This window comes from Lissotriton helveticus, chromosome 7 (assembly GCF_964261635.1).
Source record: "Lissotriton helveticus chromosome 7, aLisHel1.1, whole genome shotgun sequence".
In the NCBI taxonomy this organism is placed as follows: domain Eukaryota; kingdom Metazoa; phylum Chordata; class Amphibia; order Caudata; family Salamandridae; genus Lissotriton; species Lissotriton helveticus.
In genome coordinates this window covers 135,796,047-135,815,455 of record NC_136068.1, presented here as the reverse complement: position 1 = coordinate 135,815,455, position 19,409 = coordinate 135,796,047, and the positions used below count along the sequence as shown (strand labels likewise).

At 50.3% G+C, this 19,409-nt stretch overlaps 1 protein-coding gene across 1 annotated transcript in view; it reads right to left on the bottom strand.

The window, feature by feature from the left end:
* The window catches only part of LOC144768231 (purine nucleoside phosphorylase-like), an 85,709-nt gene extending 82,406 nt beyond the window's left edge, over positions 1-3,303 (bottom strand). Inside the window, exon 1 of the mRNA XM_078651731.1 lies at positions 3,100-3,303. Coding sequence (XP_078507857.1) covers positions 3,100-3,170 — 71 coding nt within the window. The 5' untranslated portion in view covers positions 3,171-3,303. The remainder of the gene's footprint in view (positions 1-3,099) is intronic.
* Positions 3,304-19,409: the final 16,106 nt, after the last annotated feature.

The following is a 19,409-nucleotide window of genomic DNA, read 5'->3' as shown; positions in this document are numbered from 1 at the left end:
ACAGATCCTAGTGGCTCACACCGCAGACAGCAGAACTATACTAAAGTTACACAGATCCTAGTGGCTCACACCTCAGACAGCAGAACTATATTAAAGTTACACAGATCCCAGTGGCTCACACCTCAGACAGCAGAACTATACTAAAGTTACACAGATCCTAGTGGCTCACACCTCAGACAGCAGAACTATACTAAAGTTACACAGATCCCAGTGACTCACACCTCAGACAGCAGAACTATACTAAAGTTACACAGATCACAGTGGCTCACACCTCAGACAGCAGAACTATACTAAAGTTACACAGATCCCAGTGGCTCACACCGCAGACAGCAGAACTATACTAAAGTTACACAGATCCTAGTGGCTCACACCTCAGACAGCAGAACTATACTAAAGTTACACAGATCCTAGTGGCTCACACCGCAGACAGCAGAACTATACTAAAGTTACACAGATCCTAGTGACTCAAACCTCAGACAGCAGAACTATACTAAAGTTACACAGATCCTAGTGGCTCACACCTCAGACAGCAGAACTATACTAAAGTTACACAGATCCTAGTGGCTCACACCTCAGACAGCAGAACTATGCTAAAGTTACACAGATCCTACTGGCTCACACCTCAAACAGCAGAACTATACTAAAGTTACACAGATCCTAGTGGCTCACACCTCAGACAGCAGAACTATACTAAAGTTACACAGATCCTACTGGCTCACACCTCAGACAGCAGAACTATACTAAAGTTACACAGATCCTAGTGTCTCACACCTCAGGCAGCAGAACTATACTAAAGTTACACAGATCCTAGTGACTCACACCGCAGACAGCAGAACTGTACTAAGGTTACACAGATCCTACTGGCTCACACCTCAGGCAGCAGAACTATAATAAAGTTACACAGATCCTAGTGGCTCACACCTCAGGCAGCAGAACTATACTAAAGTTACTCAGATCCTACTGGCTCACACCTCAGGCAGCAGAACTATAATAAAGTTACACAGATCCTAGTGGCTCACACCTCCGACAGCAGAACTATACTAAAGTTACACAGATCCTAGTGGCTCACACCTCAGGCAGCAGAACTATACTAAAGTTACACAGATCCTAGTGGCTCACACCGCAGACAGCAGAACTATACTAAAGTTACACAGATCCTAGTGGCTCACACCTCAGACAGCAGAACTATACTAAAGTTACACAGATCCTAGTGGCTCACACCTCAGACAGCAGAACTATACTAAAGTTACACAGATCCTAGTGGCTCACACCTCAGACAGCAGAACTATACTAAAGTTACACAGATCCTAGTGGCTCACACCTCAGACAGCAGAACTATACTAAAGTTACACAGATCCTAGTGGCTCACACCTCAGACAGCAGAACTATACTAAAGTTACACAGATCCTAGTGGCTCACACCTCAGACAGCAGAACTATACTAAAGTTACACAGATCCTAGTGGCTCACACCTCAGACAGCAGAACTATACTAAAGTTACACAGATCCTAGTGGCTCACACCTCAGACAGCAGAACTATAATAAAGTTACACAGATCCTAGTGGCTCACACCTCAGACAGCAGAACTATACTAAAGTTACACAGATCCTAGTGGCTCACACCGCAGACAGCAGAACTATACTAAAGTTACACAGATCCTAGTGACTCACACCTCAGACAGCAGAACTATACTAAAGTTACACAGATCCCAGTGGCTCACACCTCAGACAGCAGAACTATACTAAAGTTACACAGATCCTAGTGGCTCACACCTCAGACAGCAGAACTATACTAAAGTTACACAGATCCTCGTGACTCACACCTCAGACAGCAGAACTATACTAAAGTTACACAGATCACAGTGGCTCACACCTCAGACAGCAGAACTATACTAAAGTTACACAGATCCTAGTGGCTCACACCGCAGACAGCAGAACTATACTAAAGTTACACAGATCCTAGTGGCTCACACCTCCGACAGCAGAACTATACTAAAGTTACACAGATCCCAGTGGCTCACACCTCAGACAGCAGAACTATACTAAAGTTACACAGATCCTAGTGGCTCACACCTCAGACAGCAGAACTATACTAAAGTTACACAGATCCCAGTGGCTCACACCTCAGACAGCAGAACTATACTAAAGTTACACAGATCCTAGTGGCTCACACCTCAGACAGCAGAACTATACTAAAGTTACACAGATCCTCGTGACTCACACCTCAGACAGCAGAACTATACTAAAGTTACACAGATCACAGTGGCTCACACCTCAGACAGCAGAACTATACTAAAGTTACACAGATCCTAGTGGCTCACACCGCAGACAGCAGAACTATACTAAAGTTACACAGATCCTAGTGGCTCACACCTCAGACAGCAGAACTATACTAAAGTTACACAGATCCCAGTGGCTCACACCTCAGACAGCAGAACTATACTAAAGTTACACAGATCCTAGTGGCTCACACCTCAGACAGCAGAACTATACTAAAGTTACACAGATCCTACTGGCTCACACCTCAGACAGCAGAACTATACTAAAGTTACACAGATCACAGGGGCACACAACTTTGAAGAACTTTTCGTACAAGTTATACAGAGCGTACTGACTCACTCCTCTAAATAGCACAGCTATGCCTAACGCCATTTAGAGCTTGCTAACTCGCATCTCAGAAAGCAGCGCTATCCATTAAATGATACATATGGGTTTAGTGGATTCACGCCTGAAACAGAGCTATCCATTCTCTGCCTGTCAAAGTTGTGAGATGTTTGAATCTTGCGCTGCTTGTACCTCAGTGTCTGAGCTGCTTCTGAACCAAGAAGGGGCGAGTAATAATAGTACTAGACAAGGGACTGGACATACAGAGTAATACAGGGTATAAGGGGTGGCAGTACCAGAAAAGGGGCTGGACAAATAGAGTCATTGCATATTAGGAAGGAAGAGTCCTGGATATTGGCTAATAGATCCCAGCGGCTGAGAGCGCACACCCGCTCTTGGGCACATTGGCGCACACCGCGCGCTTTTACAGGGGCAGAGTTCAGCCAGGCAGGGGGCTGCACTCACCCTTCGCTGCCCCTGCCTCCCGCCCCACTCACCTGAAGGTTTCCTTGCTGTGCATCTGGCTGCAGGGCTGCTTCAGGTCCAGGGTTCTGGGTGTGCGGTTCATGGATCTATCTGTGCGGGGCCGGGGCGGATGGAGTAGGCGGCGCGTCGGTGCAGCGGTCGCGGGAGTTGGTCCAGGGTCCACGGGTCACTGCCGGGCGGCTGTGAGTCTGTCAGATGCAGTTTAGGTCGGCGGCGTGGGCTCATAAATACGAGCATCTCGGGCCGTCCCATTGGGTGCTGGGCGGGTCTCAGGGAAGGCTCTCAGTGGCCAGTCCCTGGGGGTGTGTGAGGGGCTGAGCCCACGTCAGGGTCTCGTGCCTCCATAGATCCGCAGGACAGGAAGCTCCTGACTCCTGTCCTGCTGTCGCTTATTATGTAATATGAACAAAGGCTTGCCGCGCCCACACAGGCCAATGACGGGTTATTAGATAACTAAGCCCATGACTTTAAGTGGGATGAAAAAACTGGAGGGTCTCTCAAAGGGGCGTGGTCAATGTAATTAAGGGCGTGGCTTAAAACACGTAAGCTAAAAATCTGTGTTTAGCAGTGTGCCGCCCGACTTGTAGCTGGTCCTGTCATATGATACAACAAGTCACATCATACCTACAAGTCAGGACCATTGGCTTTGTCAATGTTTGTTAGTTGCATAAGATAAATAAGCAGCAACTATGACTTGCATATAATATTGAAAACACTTTCACTTAAAACCCTGGTGACACCACGACAATGTTGCTGCTCTTGAGAATCATAAAGAGAAGGGAAATCCAGAGAGAAAATTACACTCTTTAAACGGTTTCCCTTCCCCTACAACGCCCACATTGATGAGTCTGCTGTCACTACCGTCTGTAAAAAAAAAACGGACCGCTTGTGCCAGGGCACAAAACAGAGCCCGATAGAGACCCGTTTCGAGGCCCACTTAAAAAAACTGCCGTTGTTCAGACCCGGTGAGACCCGGCCCACTTAAAGCCCTGGATAAGCCTACAGACAGAGCGGTACTAGAGGTGTCAAAACCGGTTGTATGTCGTTACAACGAATTCCGTTGCAACTCATGCCTTTAACACGCATGCGTTACAACGGAATTCGTTTTCCACACATAACCTTTACCTCGAATATTCCTTTACCACGCATAGATTTACAACATTTTTCGTTGTAAATTTATGCATGGTGAGGGCATACTCTTGTTAAAGGTTATATCTCTCCCCTTACATGCCCCCAGCCTCCACTCCTTATAATTACCCCTGCCCTTAACCCTTAATATATATATTTTTTTAAACTAAAATGCCCCTTACCTTTTAACTCGCCTCCTCTTTATCTTCTTTGGTTACATCGGTCGTACGTCGTAAAGAGAAAGCGGAAGCTACTTTCCTTTTCCTCTCTAACGACGCTGATTGCATCAGCTTCGGCGCTTCAGGTTTGCTTTTTTTGGGGGGGGAGAGCCCCCCAACCCCCCTTTTTAATCCCACGCTTTATTTTTTTGTGGGGGGACCCCCCAAACCCCCTTTTTTTCCTTTTCATTTACCGCACATGCCTTTACTACGTATTTCGTAGTAAAGGTATGCATGGTAAAGCCTCTCGATGTTACCATGCATGCGTTGTAATGCATACGTGGTAAAGTTTTTCGTGGAAAGGCCGCGTTGTAGTGGCCGTTTCCCGTCAAAACCGTCAATAGAGAGCTACTCAGGGCGATAATAGAGCGGCACTGGACACATCAACAGAGTGGTAGTGTGACTAGAGAGTTACTGCATACATCAACAGAGCGGTATTGGCAGAGCACAAGTCCTAAAAAAAGAAGGGGCTCTAACCAAGTTTGGCAGGATGCAAGTGACATCATGGCGCATGCAATCACAGCGCATGACGTAACGATGCGTGACATTGTACATGGCATCACTGGCAGTGACCTCACTGGAAGTGACATCACAAGAAGTAACTTATATTAAGATCTCACACAAATGTATAGCAGGTATATTATGAGTACATTTAAGCGCATTATGAGATTCAACAATTGACATTTTGCGTCGGGGTTGTGCCAAAAATGTGGCAGAATCCTGACGCGAAATCTAGGGCTCAACTAATAGATATACATTTTTTTAAAACTCTGCCACAAAGAAATTGCCAACAAGGAGAAGCATGGTAGTAGACCTGTTCTGCTTATTTCGTTGCAAAGTCTGCATTTTAAAATATTATGTGGGGTTCAGGCATCTGCTGCAGAGGTGCCCAGAAAATCTCTGGGAATAGTAGTAATGGTGAGATAACTCTGTCGGTGATCGCGTTTGTTGGAGAGATCTGTGTTTTGTGAAGTCCCAGATCTAAATCGAAGGAGTAGAGAAGGTTAATGTGTCTCCTGCAAAGGACATCATGTGACATGTAGATGACAACTTTAAAAAAAAATGTAGATAGGTAAGTGGGTTACTGCTTTTTACACCGAGAGATCCTATTGTTACTACCAGTTCATACATTGTAATCCTTCTAATATAGCACAGTGAGCTATGAAGGACACATGACTCCAATACCGTTTAACCCTCACTGTCTCATGTAACACATCTTGTACACTGATTTATACACTTACATAATTTATTGCCAATGTGTATGTTACATAAAGCACTCTGACACCCTGCATTGGGATGAGTAGCGCTATAAAAAAAAGTGCTATTTAAATTGTTATTTGTGTGAATACTAGGACAGACCAACACATCTGACATTCTTACAGTACATGCATTTAAACACAGGGACTGAAAAAAGTCTAACGTATGCCTCTCTTAAGTACCTGTGAACTGGTAACAAGCTGTATGCATTGGTTTCCACTCTGTTGCATTTGCATTCAAGTGTGAGGTTCCAGGCAACGCACTGTCAGGATACTCAATCAAAAGGAAGCCTGATTGCCTCTTATCTTCGGCCTTAATGGGTGGCCCAGTGGGAGGTGAAAATAAAAAAGCTTCCCTACCTGCCTGCTCGTTGCTGTTGGGAATGGAAAGTACAAAGCGTGCATGCACTGCTGAACTTGTCCCGGTGTCTGAAAATTACACCAGGACCAGCCCAGCATATTTTTGTGAGGCCCAAATCTTGGCAGGGTGGACAGCGAAAATAGTGGGTGGATGCTGTGTACCCACCTGTACCCCATACTTGTTCCCTGGGTACTGGACACAACAATAGAGCGGTACTGAAGCTGTCTATAGAACGGCACTGAACACAGCAACAGACAGGCACTGAAGGTGTCAATAGAGTGGTACCAGATACATCAATGCGTTTGTAGGAGAGTAGGGTCTGCTTCCTATGGTCACCCCCACTTTTTGCTGTGATTTTCTGGTTTTTCCACTTTAGTGTGGCTGTGGGCCTGCTAATCAGACCCACAGCCCAGCTGTTCTCTCTCTAAATTGATACCATCTACTTTAGGTACATACCTCCTCCCCTGCCAGGAGCAGGACCACCTAACCGCCCTCCCCCACCCAAACCCTTCTGCTTTCTCACAGTGCGAGAAGCAAAAACAAAAAATGGTATTCACAATACCATTTTATGTTTCTGCTTCTCGCACTGCGAGAAAGCAGTGGGGCAACGCTCCTTGGCCTACGTGGAAGAGCCGCCCCTGCCATCCATTCATGGATCCCAGCTGACCACTTCCCCACCATGCCTTCTACAAAGGACTCCTTCAGATCAGCAAATCTCTCACACCAATCCTCAATGCCTACATCAACTCTGCCAATTTCCTGGATGCTTGGAAACATGCCACAGTCACTCCCCTAATCAAGAAACCCTCCACTGACCTAGCCACTTTCGCCAACTACAACTCATCAACCACCAACTCCTCAAAGCCACACAGTCCGGCTTCAGGCCTAACCATAATACCGAAACAGCCCCAATTACCATCACAGACAACATCCGAATGATGCCAGACAGATGAAATATGTCAGCCCTCATCTTCCTTGGCCTCTCTGCAGCATTTGACACCGTCTCTCACTCCATCCTCTTAAGTCACCTATACAAGATTGGCATGCAAGAACCCGTCCTCCGCTGGATCTGTTCCTTCTTAACGGACAAAACACAAGAATTCAACCTGACCCCTTTATTCCTCAGGAGCCTTGAAACTCATCTGTGGAGTGCCTCAAGGTTCATCCCACAGCCCCATCCTCTTCAACACATACATGATCCCTTTGGCCAACATTGTTTGCGCAAATGACATCAACATCCCCTTTTTGCTTGGCAATAAATTCAAAAACAATGGAGATCTTCCTAATACCTGGTAGTCCAGAGCTCTAGCACTCTTCCCGTTTCACCCTGCTGTGGGGTCTTGTCCTGACTCAGTCAGAGCAGTCACAAATCTGGGCTTTAAAACTGATTCTGATGTCCATCCTAAAGATCAGGTATTAGCAGTTGCATCTTTATGCATTTGTCCATTGGGAATATTGCATAAAATCATTATCTTACTAGTTTCAACTGTGGTGTGATCGTGTCCTGCGTATAGTAGTGCAGTATACATAGGTATGGCCAAATATTTGTTTAAATTTGTCCAAATCATTTAAAATAGTCCGAATATGCTGACAGGAGGGTTGTGAATACTCCCTGATTAAGCCATGCAAACTCTATTTAGATTATTTTTTACTGATTGCCTGTTCAGGCTTGAATTTCAATTAGGGTTCCTCATATCGTCTATCAATCTCTTTTTAATAGGGTCTTAGGTTTTTGAGCCAAATTCCCTCCAGACCTTCTCGTTCCTACAACTTGTTCGATTGGGAAGCTGAGGCTCGGTGATAGCTCCTTTTTTTGTGCCCCCTTTATGGAACTCAATATGGAGCTGAGAAAACACCCACTTCTGGTCACTTTTAGGAAACATCTGAACCATGGCTTTAGCCAACAAGTTTTGTTTTGGGTAACTGTGTAAGTGGTTTTTATTTTCACTGTGTATCACTTCTTACCACTAAGTGAGACCTAGGAGTTTAGGTGTGCTTAACATAAGCATTGTACTACAACACAAACATACTGATCAATAGAGAGTAACTAGGCTCATCAATCCAGCCTTATTGAAGTAGTCACTAGAGGTGAACTGTAGTGTGGACAACAGAGCGGCACTGAGGCCCCAATGAAGGGTTTATGAACACTTTAACACCGCATTATCCCAGAACAACAAACAATGTGTCTCTGCACTCTAAATGTCCATATTCTAGTCTAAGCTGGTCATCAAAAACAGTCTTGACTCTATTTTTTGAGACTGCCCACAATCAGGTAAAGCTTTCAATAACTCATTCCTTAGTTTGTTTGCCAAAAATTCACATTTTAATTATCTAGTAGTGGTTCTTCACATGATAGTCAAAAGTAAAAAAACCTCAAGTTTCATAAAGCATGGTAACAAACATATACTGTCTAAGTCAATAATGGACGTAATCCCAATGTATCCTCGATGTTTTTTGAGGGATGATGGCAGCCGACACGTGTTTCTTTACACACTGTAACACACTGTAACTTTTCCAAGGCTGCAAATAAATACTACATTATTCTAGGCGTCGCTCATATTGTATTGCGGGTGTCAACACAGAGATACTGGACTTGCCAAAAGAAGAATATTGGATGTAGCAATAGAGGGTCATTGGAGACATGAAAAGAATATTATTTGACTCATCAATAAATATAATTGATTGTGTTAAAGGAATATGTATAGAAATTTAACGGAAATGTCAAATGTGTTTTATTTTAGGGGACAGTGGCTGGTACTAGGCACATTAATGAGTGGTATTGTGGGGTCATTAGATTATTGAAGCCTTCAAAACAACAGTATGGAAGGTGTCAGTAGAGTAGTGCTATAGGGTTTATTACAGGATTACCATACTTTGGGGGCGATTAGGATCGCGGTTTTCCCGCATCCTCCGGGCTGGCGGAAGCCACCGCCGGCCCGGAGGATGCGGGAAAACCGCTGGGGAGGCACAAAAGACCCACCGCCAAATTAGGATGGCGGTGGGTCTCAAATTCGGTCCGCAGCTTTTCCGCCGCGGTCGCCTTCCGACCGCGGCGGAAAAGCTCTAACATGGCTGGCGGTGTCTATCAGACACCGCCAGCCATATTAGGATGGCGGAAAACAGATGCCTTTCCGCGGCGGATTCTCCCCCGTGGAAAAGCATACAGTGAATTCTTTGGGGGCCGTTGCGAGCCCCCAGGGTGAGTGGGGGGGGGGGTGGGGGTGCACATGGGGGGTACCTATGGTACCCCCCTGCATTTGCATGCATGAAGCGGCAGGGACCGCGTGGTGCCTGCCGCTTTGTGCATGCAAATGCTAAGCATGCATATTTAACCTTGCGGCGGGTGCTGCTTCAAGCAGCACCCGCCGCAATGTTAAATATTGAGGATGTGACCGCCAGGCTGGCGGTCACATCCTAATTGCACTGGAGGGACCGCCGCTGCCCCTGCGGACGGTCCCTCCTCCTCTAGGGTGGCGGACGGACGCAGGTCCGTCCGCCATCCTAATGAGCCGCAGAGTGCGAATGGACATGTCAAAAGAGTGGCAGAAGACATGCCAACCGAGCAGACTAGAAAAAGTCAGTCAAAAGCTACTGAATATGTCAAATGTGCATTATTGGAGGCATTGACAAGGCGTTATTGAACATGAAAATAAAACGGCTTTGGACACATAAATAGAGCATTATTGACAACGTGAACAGAATGTTGTTGGCTAAATCAATGGAGTGTTATCAGGCGCCATTATCAACAGAGCGATATTGACTAAAGCAAAAGAAAGAATGTTATTGGACACATGCAAAAAGCAATAAAGGAGATATTCAGCAGTGTTACTGCCGGGTCAATAGACGGATATTGGAGGGGTCAATCGCGTGTTCTTGGTATCAATAGATCTTTATTGCAGGCATTATTAGGGAGTTATTGGAAAATCCATAGGGCGTCACTGGACGCATCAGCAGAGCGGCCTTAGGCAAGTCAGCGGTGTTATTGGACTTGACACTGATGGGCGAGGGAGGCGGAAGCAGGGCCTTACTGGGCACGTCAGTGGGGCGAGACTGGACACGGCTCGCGCCTCCTCCTCGAAAGGGCACTCAGGATACGGGGTGTTTTCATTAGACACGTGTTTGACTGTAGGTTAGGCACGGAGATGAATTTTCCCTCTGATGTCCGCCCACAAATGTCTCGTGGTATGCCCCGTGGTGAGTCTGGGCCCAGCTCACTGTCTCCTAGAGTTTAGTTTTGGTCCACACCCCTCTGGACTCTCCACGCCACCTTCACTTCCGTCTGCCCCCCACCGCCCACTTGTCTCCTTTCCCCGACTTCCAGGCACTTTCACTGTGCACGAGGAACAGAAAACACTCAAACAGAAGAGACAGTCATGTTGTCCCAGCTGCCAAAGGGGAGGCGCTGAGGATGAGACGGGAACAAGCGAGTGGCTTAAGAGACTGTGACCTTGGCTCAACCAGCAGAGAGCACTTGAGGAAAACCTGGCAATTTGATAGACGACCAAGGGGAAGATCTACGAGGAAGTGCCGCAGCGTGGCACTGCAAGCCCTTTGGCTGCGCCACGCTGCGGCACTTCCGAAGCACAGGGATGCGACATATTTGCAAGAATATGTCGCATCTCTGTGCTTCCCCCTGCGCTGGCGCACAAACTGCAGCCATGCGCAGGCGCAGGCAAGGATGCCTGCGTCGTGGAGATTTTGTTTTTGTGCAGGAAGGGGCACTTTCCTGCACAAAAACAATCACTACAGGTATTTTCCTCCTTCAATGTGTGCTGTAGAATGCAACACGCATTGAAAGAGGAAATAACGTTGCGCCTCGCTACGCCACCTCTAGGGTAGCGTAGCATTCACACGCATCTCCAGATTTACGATTTCTCGTAAATCTGGAGATGTGTCTTGTTCCATGGGTGTTGCGTGGGAACATCCACAGCAACACCCACGGAACGCCCCTTCAACGCAAAGTGCTGCAAGGGAAGGGGCCGTATTTACAAGGAGAGGAAAAGCCACGCAGGCTGGCTTTTCCTGTCCTTGTAAATATGGACCAAAAGTGATGTACTGGTGGCGCAGGGGGCTTGTAAATCTGCCCCAAAGATTCTATACCGATGCAAAGCATGCGCAGGAAACGAGACCAGTGCGCAGGAGACAGGCTGCGATCACTGCCCAGCTAGATGGGTTGCTTTGGAGTCTGAGAGATCCATAGAAACTATTGATTGTACCCAGAGTGAACAGGGGGTGCTGCAGGCCATACTTAAGGGAGGCAAAAGGCCACTAGATTGTGCTGCACGGAATACTCCTCCCACCCAGGGCGATTGGGGTAGACAGCACACGTTTTGGCACGTGCTGGTCCTTCCTCCTGCTTCGATTGGCTGAAGATATGTGGGGTGTGCACCAAGTGACTAAGCATCTGGGGAGTAAGGTTATATATTACTTATGCGTCACGCAAGCCTGTAAGGCAGTATGACCATTCATGTAATATTTTAATCACTGCCTCCCACCTTAAAGGGGCATTTTGCACAATATTGGAGTGCTTTGCATGACTAAACTGTTCAACCCATTTGGGCGCCTAATGCGCCACACCTTGGGGCCTGTCATGTGCAGCATTCTTGTAGGTTAGGGCAGTTTAAGAGATCAAGGCTGGGTAAAGGAACCAACACAGTGACCGGTGAGTTAGGTAGTAATAAGTAGGGGTGGGCTGAAAACTTCGCTCCTCCGGCGGAGTTTGGGGAGTTTTGCCCAAACTCAGAGTTCCAGCAAAACTATGGAAAGCGCTGAGTGATGGAATTTTTTCCTTGCACAATCGAGACTTTGCGTCCCCATGCGTGGTTTTCAAGTGCTGGAACATCAGCTGGTGAGACTTTCTCAATGCAGGGTGTCGCGCAAGTTGTGACTATTCTCGTTGAGAAAGCTGCTGCTCCAGTAGAAAATCTACTCAAGAAGCAGAAAGAAGCAGGACCCTCTAGCATGCCATGTAGTGCAGTTTGTGCTGATTTTACAGCGCGGAACAAGCTCCCGGCGCAAAAAATCTGCAAGATGTGCCGAATTCCCCCCGCTCTTGGAACTCTGCGGAATCTTGCTGAGTTTATAGTAACTCTGCGTAATTCCAGAGTGAAACTCTGTGAGCTCCGCCCACCCTCGTAATAAGGGCGTTACTTTGGAGAGATTATCAGGAAGTAGGGCTGGAAATTCTGCTCACCACTAAGGGGCTCATTAGGATGGCGGACGGAAGAGCCACCGCGGCCCTGGAGTAGGCGGAAAAAGCCTTTTCCGTGTCCGCCTGCCGCGGATACTCCGTCCGCCATATCAGGATAGGAAAACGTGTCAAATTCCCGTCCGCGACGGAAAAGCACGCTCCGCCGCCGAACTACACACGAGAGCGTGGCGGACGGAACACATCCGGAGGCCACGCCGTACGGACTGACGTCGAAGACCGTCCTCCAAATCAAGATGGCGGAAAATACACATAAAACCGCAGCGGAAAAACAACCTGTCTGAACACGGCGGAATCCCCACTGCGAAGACAGGTGACATAGCAGAGATACCCACCGCAAGCTGACCAACACCATGGACCCAGCGCTACACGCTTTCCCGATGCTCTTCGCGATCCACCACGTCCTAGTCATGGCCCACCACGGACGACGACGCAGGTAAGGCACAAACCATTGGCTGTCTGCAGGGGAATACCAGTAAGGGACGTGACGTAGGGAGGGGGAGTGTCATGTTACCGAAACCACTGATGAGAAGCAAATACAAATACACATTAGTAGTACGCAAGCAGGAATGACAACGACAGACCACGAGACCTGATAGACTACCTTTATTGTACAAAATAGGGGTTAAATCACAGTGTATGCGTGAGCATGGGCAAAGTGGGCACCACAGCAGCTACATCATTGGCAGTCAACGAGAGGGCAGAATGCAGTATCAGAGCATCAACAGGGCATTGTGCAGTACAGAGCAGGTACATCAGAGGCAGTAAACGAGAGGGCAGAATGCAGTATCAGAGCATCAACAGGGCATTGTGCAGTACAGAGCAGGTACATCAGAGGCAGTAAACGAGAGGGCAGAATGCAGTATCAGAGCATCAACAGGGCATTGTGCAGTACAGAGCAGGTACATCAGAGGCAGTAAACGAGAGGGCAGAATGCAGTATCAGAGCATCAACAGGGCATTGTGCAGTACAGAGCAGGTACATTAGAGGCAGTAAACGAGAGGGCAGAATGCAGTATCAGAGCATCAACAGGGCATTGTGCAGTACAGAGCAGGTCCATCAGAGGCAGCACGTGAGAGGGGCTAAGTGCATCAACAGTCCATTGCACAGAACAGGTCCATCAGAGGCAGCACGTGAGAGGGGCTAAGTGCATCAACAGTCCATTGCACAGAACAGGTCCATCACAGGCAGCACGTGAGAGGGGCTAAGTGCATCAACAGTCCATTGCACAGAACAGGTCCATCAGAGGCAGCACGTGAGAGGGGCTAAGTGCATCAACAGTCCATTGCACAGAACAGGTCCATCAGAGGCAGCACGTGAGAGGGGCTAAGTGCATCAACAGTCCATTGCACAGAACAGGTCCATCAGAGGCAGCACGTGAGAGGGGCTAAGTGCATCAACAGTCCATTGCACAGAACAGGTCCATCAGAGGCAGCACATGAGAGGGGCTAAGTGCATCAACAGTCCATTGCACAGAACAGGTACATCATTGGCAGCACATGAGAGGGGCAGAATGCAGTATCAGAGCATCAACAGGGCATTGTACAGTACAGAGCAGGTCCATCAGAGGCAGCACGTGAGAGGGGCTAAGTGCATCAACAGTCCATTGCACAGAACAGGTCCATCAGAGGCAGCACGTGAGAGGGGCTAAGTGCATCAACAGTCCATTGCACAGAACAGGTACATCATTGGCAGCACATGAGAGGGGCTGAGTGCAGTATCAGAGCATCAACAGGGCATTGTGCAGTACAGAACAGGTACATCATAGGCAGTAAACGAGAGGGCAGAATGCAGTATCAGAGCATCAACAGGGCATTGTGCAGTACAGAGCAGGTACATCATAGGCAGTAAACGAGAGGGCAGAATGCAGTATCAGAGCATCAACAGGGCATTGTGCAGTACAGAGCAGGTACATCATAGGCAGTAAACGAGAGGGCAGAATGCAGTATCAGAGCATCAACAGGGCATTGTGCAGTACAGAGCAGGTACATCAGAGGCAGTAAACGAGAGGGCAGAATGCAGTATCAGAGCATCAACAGGGCATTGTGCAGTACAGAACAGGTACATCAGAGGCAGCACAACTACGTGTCCCTACCAAACCGTCACAGGGACCACAAGAGTGCCACGCAGTTCTCAATGGACACACCATGTGAACTAACATTTGAGTGAAGTGTACAGCACCTCACATCACAGAATCAGGGGGACTGCGTGAACTACCTGCCTCGGACACACTGGCAGCACCAGCAACAGGAGTGTGAGACACAGCCACAGCCCGAGTGACACACACATGGGCCACGGACCCAGACACACTGGCAGCACCAGCAACAGGAGTGTGAGACACAGCCACAGCCCGAGTGACACACACATGGGCCACGGACCCAGACACACTGGCAGCACCAGCAACAGGAGTGTGAGACACAGCCACAGCCCGAGTGACACACACATGGGCCACGGACCCAGACACACTGGCAGCACCAGCAACAGGAGTGTGAGACACAGCCACAGCCCGAGTGACACACACATGGGCCACGGACCCAGACACACTGGCAGCACCAGCAACAGGAGTGTGAGACACAGCCACAGCCCGAGTGACACACACATGGGCCACGGACCCAGACACACTGGCAGCACCAGCAACAGGAGTGTGAGACACAGCCACAGATGTAGTCACTGACACGTGAGCCACTGACCCAGACAGACTGCCAGCACCAGAAACAGGAGTGTGCAACACAGCCACAGATCTCCTAACTGACACGTGAGCCATAGACCCACATACCCTGCCAGGATCTGCAACAGGAGAGGGCACAACTGACACTGTGCCACCATCTGATACATGAGAGTCAACTGCACCAGCGCCACTGGGACAACTGAAATGATGAGCCACAGGGCTGTATGGGCCAGGAGGCAGGGTGGGCCTGGGAGCTGGGGATAGCTCACCTAGAGCCAAATCGGGGTTGGCAGATGTCAATGGTGTGTGTCTGCGTTTCTTAGGGTGGTGTGAGTGCACCCTGGACAGGACAGGACTGCCAAGTGGTGGGGACTCCAAAGAATCACCACCCAGCATAGGTGGAGCAACTGCAGCCGGGGATCTGGTTTCGGGGGACGTGCTGGAGCCTGCTTGTCGTTTGCTCTGTGCCTGCCGCCTGGACTCGGAATGATGTGTAATGGGGGATGCAACAACAGGGGACACCCTCCTCTGCTTCTGACTGGCCTGGATGGGAGTGGAGGTATGGGGGGACTCCGCCGCGGAGACATCAGTGTTGCGTTTAGTAGAAAACATCAGCCTCAGTGCAGCCAGGGGTGAAGTATGCCTGTCCTTGATAGTGCCATTGTCCATGCCAGATGCCTTGTCCGTAGGATGTGCCTTATCCTTAGGTGGAGTGTTGTCTCTGGATGTAGCCTGTGCCCTGCTCGCCGCCCTGTTCCTGCCAGCAGACTTGTCGTCTGTGGTGCACCTGTCTCCAGCAGACACCTGCTCTCTGTGTGTGTCCCTGTCCTTGGGAGAGTCCCTTACCTCTGCTGTGGGCCTGCTCTTGGGAGTCTCCCTGCTCTTAGTAGGTGCCTTAGTCTTCTCACTGTCCTTGGGAGTCTCCCTTACCTCTGCTGTGGGCCTGCTCTTGGGAGTCTCCCTGCTCTTAGTAGGTGCCTTAGTCTTCTCACTGTCCTTGGGAGTCTCCCTTACCTCTGCTGTGGGCCTGCTCTTGGGAGTCTCCCTGCTCTTAGTAGGTGCCTTAGTCTTCACACTGTCCTTGGGAGTCTCCCTTACCTCTGCTGTGGGCCTGCTCTTGGGAGTCTCCCTGCTCTTAGTAGGTGCCTTAGTCTTCTCACTGTCCTTGGGAGACTCCCTTACCTCTGCTGTGGGCCTGCTCTTGGGAGTCTCCCTGCTCTTAGTAGGTGCCTTAGTCTTCTCACTGTCCTTGGGAGTCTCCCTTACCTCTGCTGTGGGCCTGCTCTTGGGAGTCTCCCTGCTCTTAGTAGGTGCCTTTGTCTTCTGACTGGCCTTGTCCAAGGAACAGTCCATGGACATGTGAGTATCCCTTGCCTTGGGAGTACCTTTCGTGTTGAATGCCTGTGTAGCTCCGGAAGGCATGTCCCCCAACAACACTTGTGGATCCTGTGTGTGTACTCCAGTGCATCTGACGTCGTCTACGTGAACAGATTTAGCTGATCTAGGGGATGGGGTCTGTGCCCTGCGTGCCCTGACGTGCTGTCTGACGCTGCTTCTAGTGCAATAAGCTGTATTTGAGTCCTGCTCAGAATATTCACTACCCCCTGAGACATCCAGCGGTGTAGATGGTGAAACAGAAGTAGCACCCTGTTCGTTCGACTGTACTATTGCAGACGACACACTGCTTGCCAATGACTGCACTGTCCTGTGTAGACCTGCAAGATCGCCATGCATCCCTTCCATGAATGCCACCACCTGCCCCAACTTCCTATCATGGTCCTGGAAAGCATTTGTCATATTGGTCTGCCCCACACACAGCTGTCGCAGCAGATCAACGGCCTCAGCACACAGTGCATTTTGGCTCACCGTGGCAGGGGCAGCGGTGCCTGCACCGAACGCCACTCTGCTCCCCCTACTCCTCCGGCCACGAACAGTACATGGTGCAGTTGGCGGAAGTGTGGGCCCTGTGTGCTGTCTTACGACAGAAGGTGGTGAGTGCCCACTCCCAGTCTGTGACAACAGTGCAGGCTCACCCAGAGTGTCCGACGAGGAGGACGATGGTGTCTCCACATGCGAGTCCTCAGGGACGGTCCTGTCCCCCTCTCCGGCGCTGGCCTCCTCCGTGTCAGTCTGCGTGTGTGCGAAGTCTGAGCCGGACTCATTTCCTCGGCTACTCTCCACCGTCTGTGGCTGAGTGTCCTCTGTCAAAGCTGAAATGCACAGAAAAGATGTGTGAGTCATGGGCACACTCACGTACAGAAGGAACAGGATAGCCAAATCACATAGCAGACAAAGGTTTAGGAGCCCTCATCCTGCACATGGCCCACCCCTACCAGTCATCCTCACATTTTCTGCCATGGGGCCATGGACCACTAGGGGATGTGCTTTTACACTCAACTACTAAGCAAGTGGCGTGTCAACATGGCGGACCTGGATGTCAAATGAGTACCACCCAATGGGACCAAAAAGGCATCACAGGCATACATACGCAACACGGAACTCAATAGTGTGTCTGTGCACCAATACATGCATAGCACTCACAAGTTTCCTACACAGACAGTATGCTCACCGCTAGTTTGCTGTCGATCGGCACTCAGACGTTCGGCCAGTTCAGGATGCGTCACTGCAATGATACGGTGCATGAGAGGGGTCATGGAGCGTCGGGCCAGACGGGGCGTCCTTGGAATCAGGCCCAGTGTTACTTCCGCTACATTCTTGCTCAGCCTGGAAATGTCGTCCCAGCGTTTGTGGCAGTGTGTATGTCGTCTGTTGCACACCCCCAATGCCCGTACTTCACGTGCTATGCTCCTCCACAGGTCCTTGCGAAGGTGCAGCTTGACCTACCATGATGGGAGACAAAAGGGTGTAAGTCAGTGGACAGGTGGCCTGTCACACACATAGGGGCAAGACGTTACTGTCAGCAGCCATGCACAATCAGGAACATATGTCTAGCCCACACTACACAGCTAAGATAGAAATAGGCCTGATCATTTGGCCCCCTCATGCACACCAACATGTCCCACACTGCACTTACCACCCGTCCCGGTGCGCCGTAGAGGCGTCGATAGTTGCGGAGTACACCGTCCACGAGGACATCAAGCTCCGCGGCGGTGAAGGGTCGAGACCGGATCTCTTTGCCTGACGACATGGCAAGATCACGGAGTATGGCACTAGAGCAGCAGTCGGTGGTCAGCTCAGCAGCAGCAGCAGGTCGAGGTGATGGTCACAGGCAGCAGTCGGTGGTCAGCTCAGCAGCAGCAGCAGGTCGAGGTGATGGTCACAGGCAGCAGTCGGTGGTCAGCTCAGCAGCAGCAGCAGGTCGAGGTGATGGTCACAGGCAGCAGTCGGTGGTCAGCTCAGCAGCAGCAGCAGGTCGAGGTGATGGTCACAGACAGCAGTCGGTGGTCAGCTCAGCAGCAGCAGCAGGTCGAGGTGATGGTCACAGGCAGCAATGGTCCCCAGGGTAGGAAGTTTCATTTTGGCCAACACACATATATAGGGCCCTCAGCACGTGTCAGTGGCATACGTCGCCAGCAATTGGTCAGCCCTGGAAGCGTGATCGTGAAATGGGCCAATGACTGGCCCTGTTGTTGCGGTGCACAGCTTCCGCTACTTGCGATTGGCCGTATGCGGCCAGCGTCCCTCTTCCCATTGGCTGCATGTGCAGGGACCGTCACGGGCACACATCGGCAACCGCACGTGCAAGCCTCAGGCACGGATGCTTAAGTTGCAACAATGTACTATCACTGGCGCCTCCATGGCGGTGCACGTACACAGCGGGGGAGGTGCAGGCCTATACACCCTGTAGATGTACTCAATGGACATGCCAGTTCATGACCCCCCTTACAGTCACCTTGCATCATCCACCGTACACCGGCCGGAGCGGCCGGCCCATGAACAACCGCCGTGCCAGGCCCTGCCCAGGACCGCCGTGCCGGCCATGGCAACAACCGCCATTGCACGGACCGCCAGGGAACGCCGGTAGTGGAAGTGCCGTGCAATGGCGGTTGTTGCCATGGCCGGCACGGCGGTCCTGGGCAGGGCCTGGCACGGCGGTAGTGGAAGGGCCGTGCAATGGCGGTTGTTGCCATGGCCGGCACGGCGGTCCTGGGCAGGGCCTGGCACGGCGGTAGTGGAAGGGCCGTGCAATGGCGGTTGTTGCCATGGCCGGCACGGCGGTCCTGGGCAGGGCCTGGCACGGCGGTAGTGGAAGGGCCGTGCAATGGCGGTTGTTGCCATGGCCGGCACGGCGGTCCTGGGCAGGGCCTGGCACGGCGGTAGTGGAAGGGCCGTGCAATGGCGGTTGTTGCCATGGCCGGCACGGCGGTCCTGGGCAGGGCCTGGCACGGCGGTTGTTCATGGGCCGGCCGCTCCGGCCGGTGTACGGTGGATGATGCAAGGTGACTGTAAGGGGGGTCATGAACTGGCATGTCCATTGAGTACATCTACAGGGTGTATAGGCCTGCACCTCCCCCGCTGTGT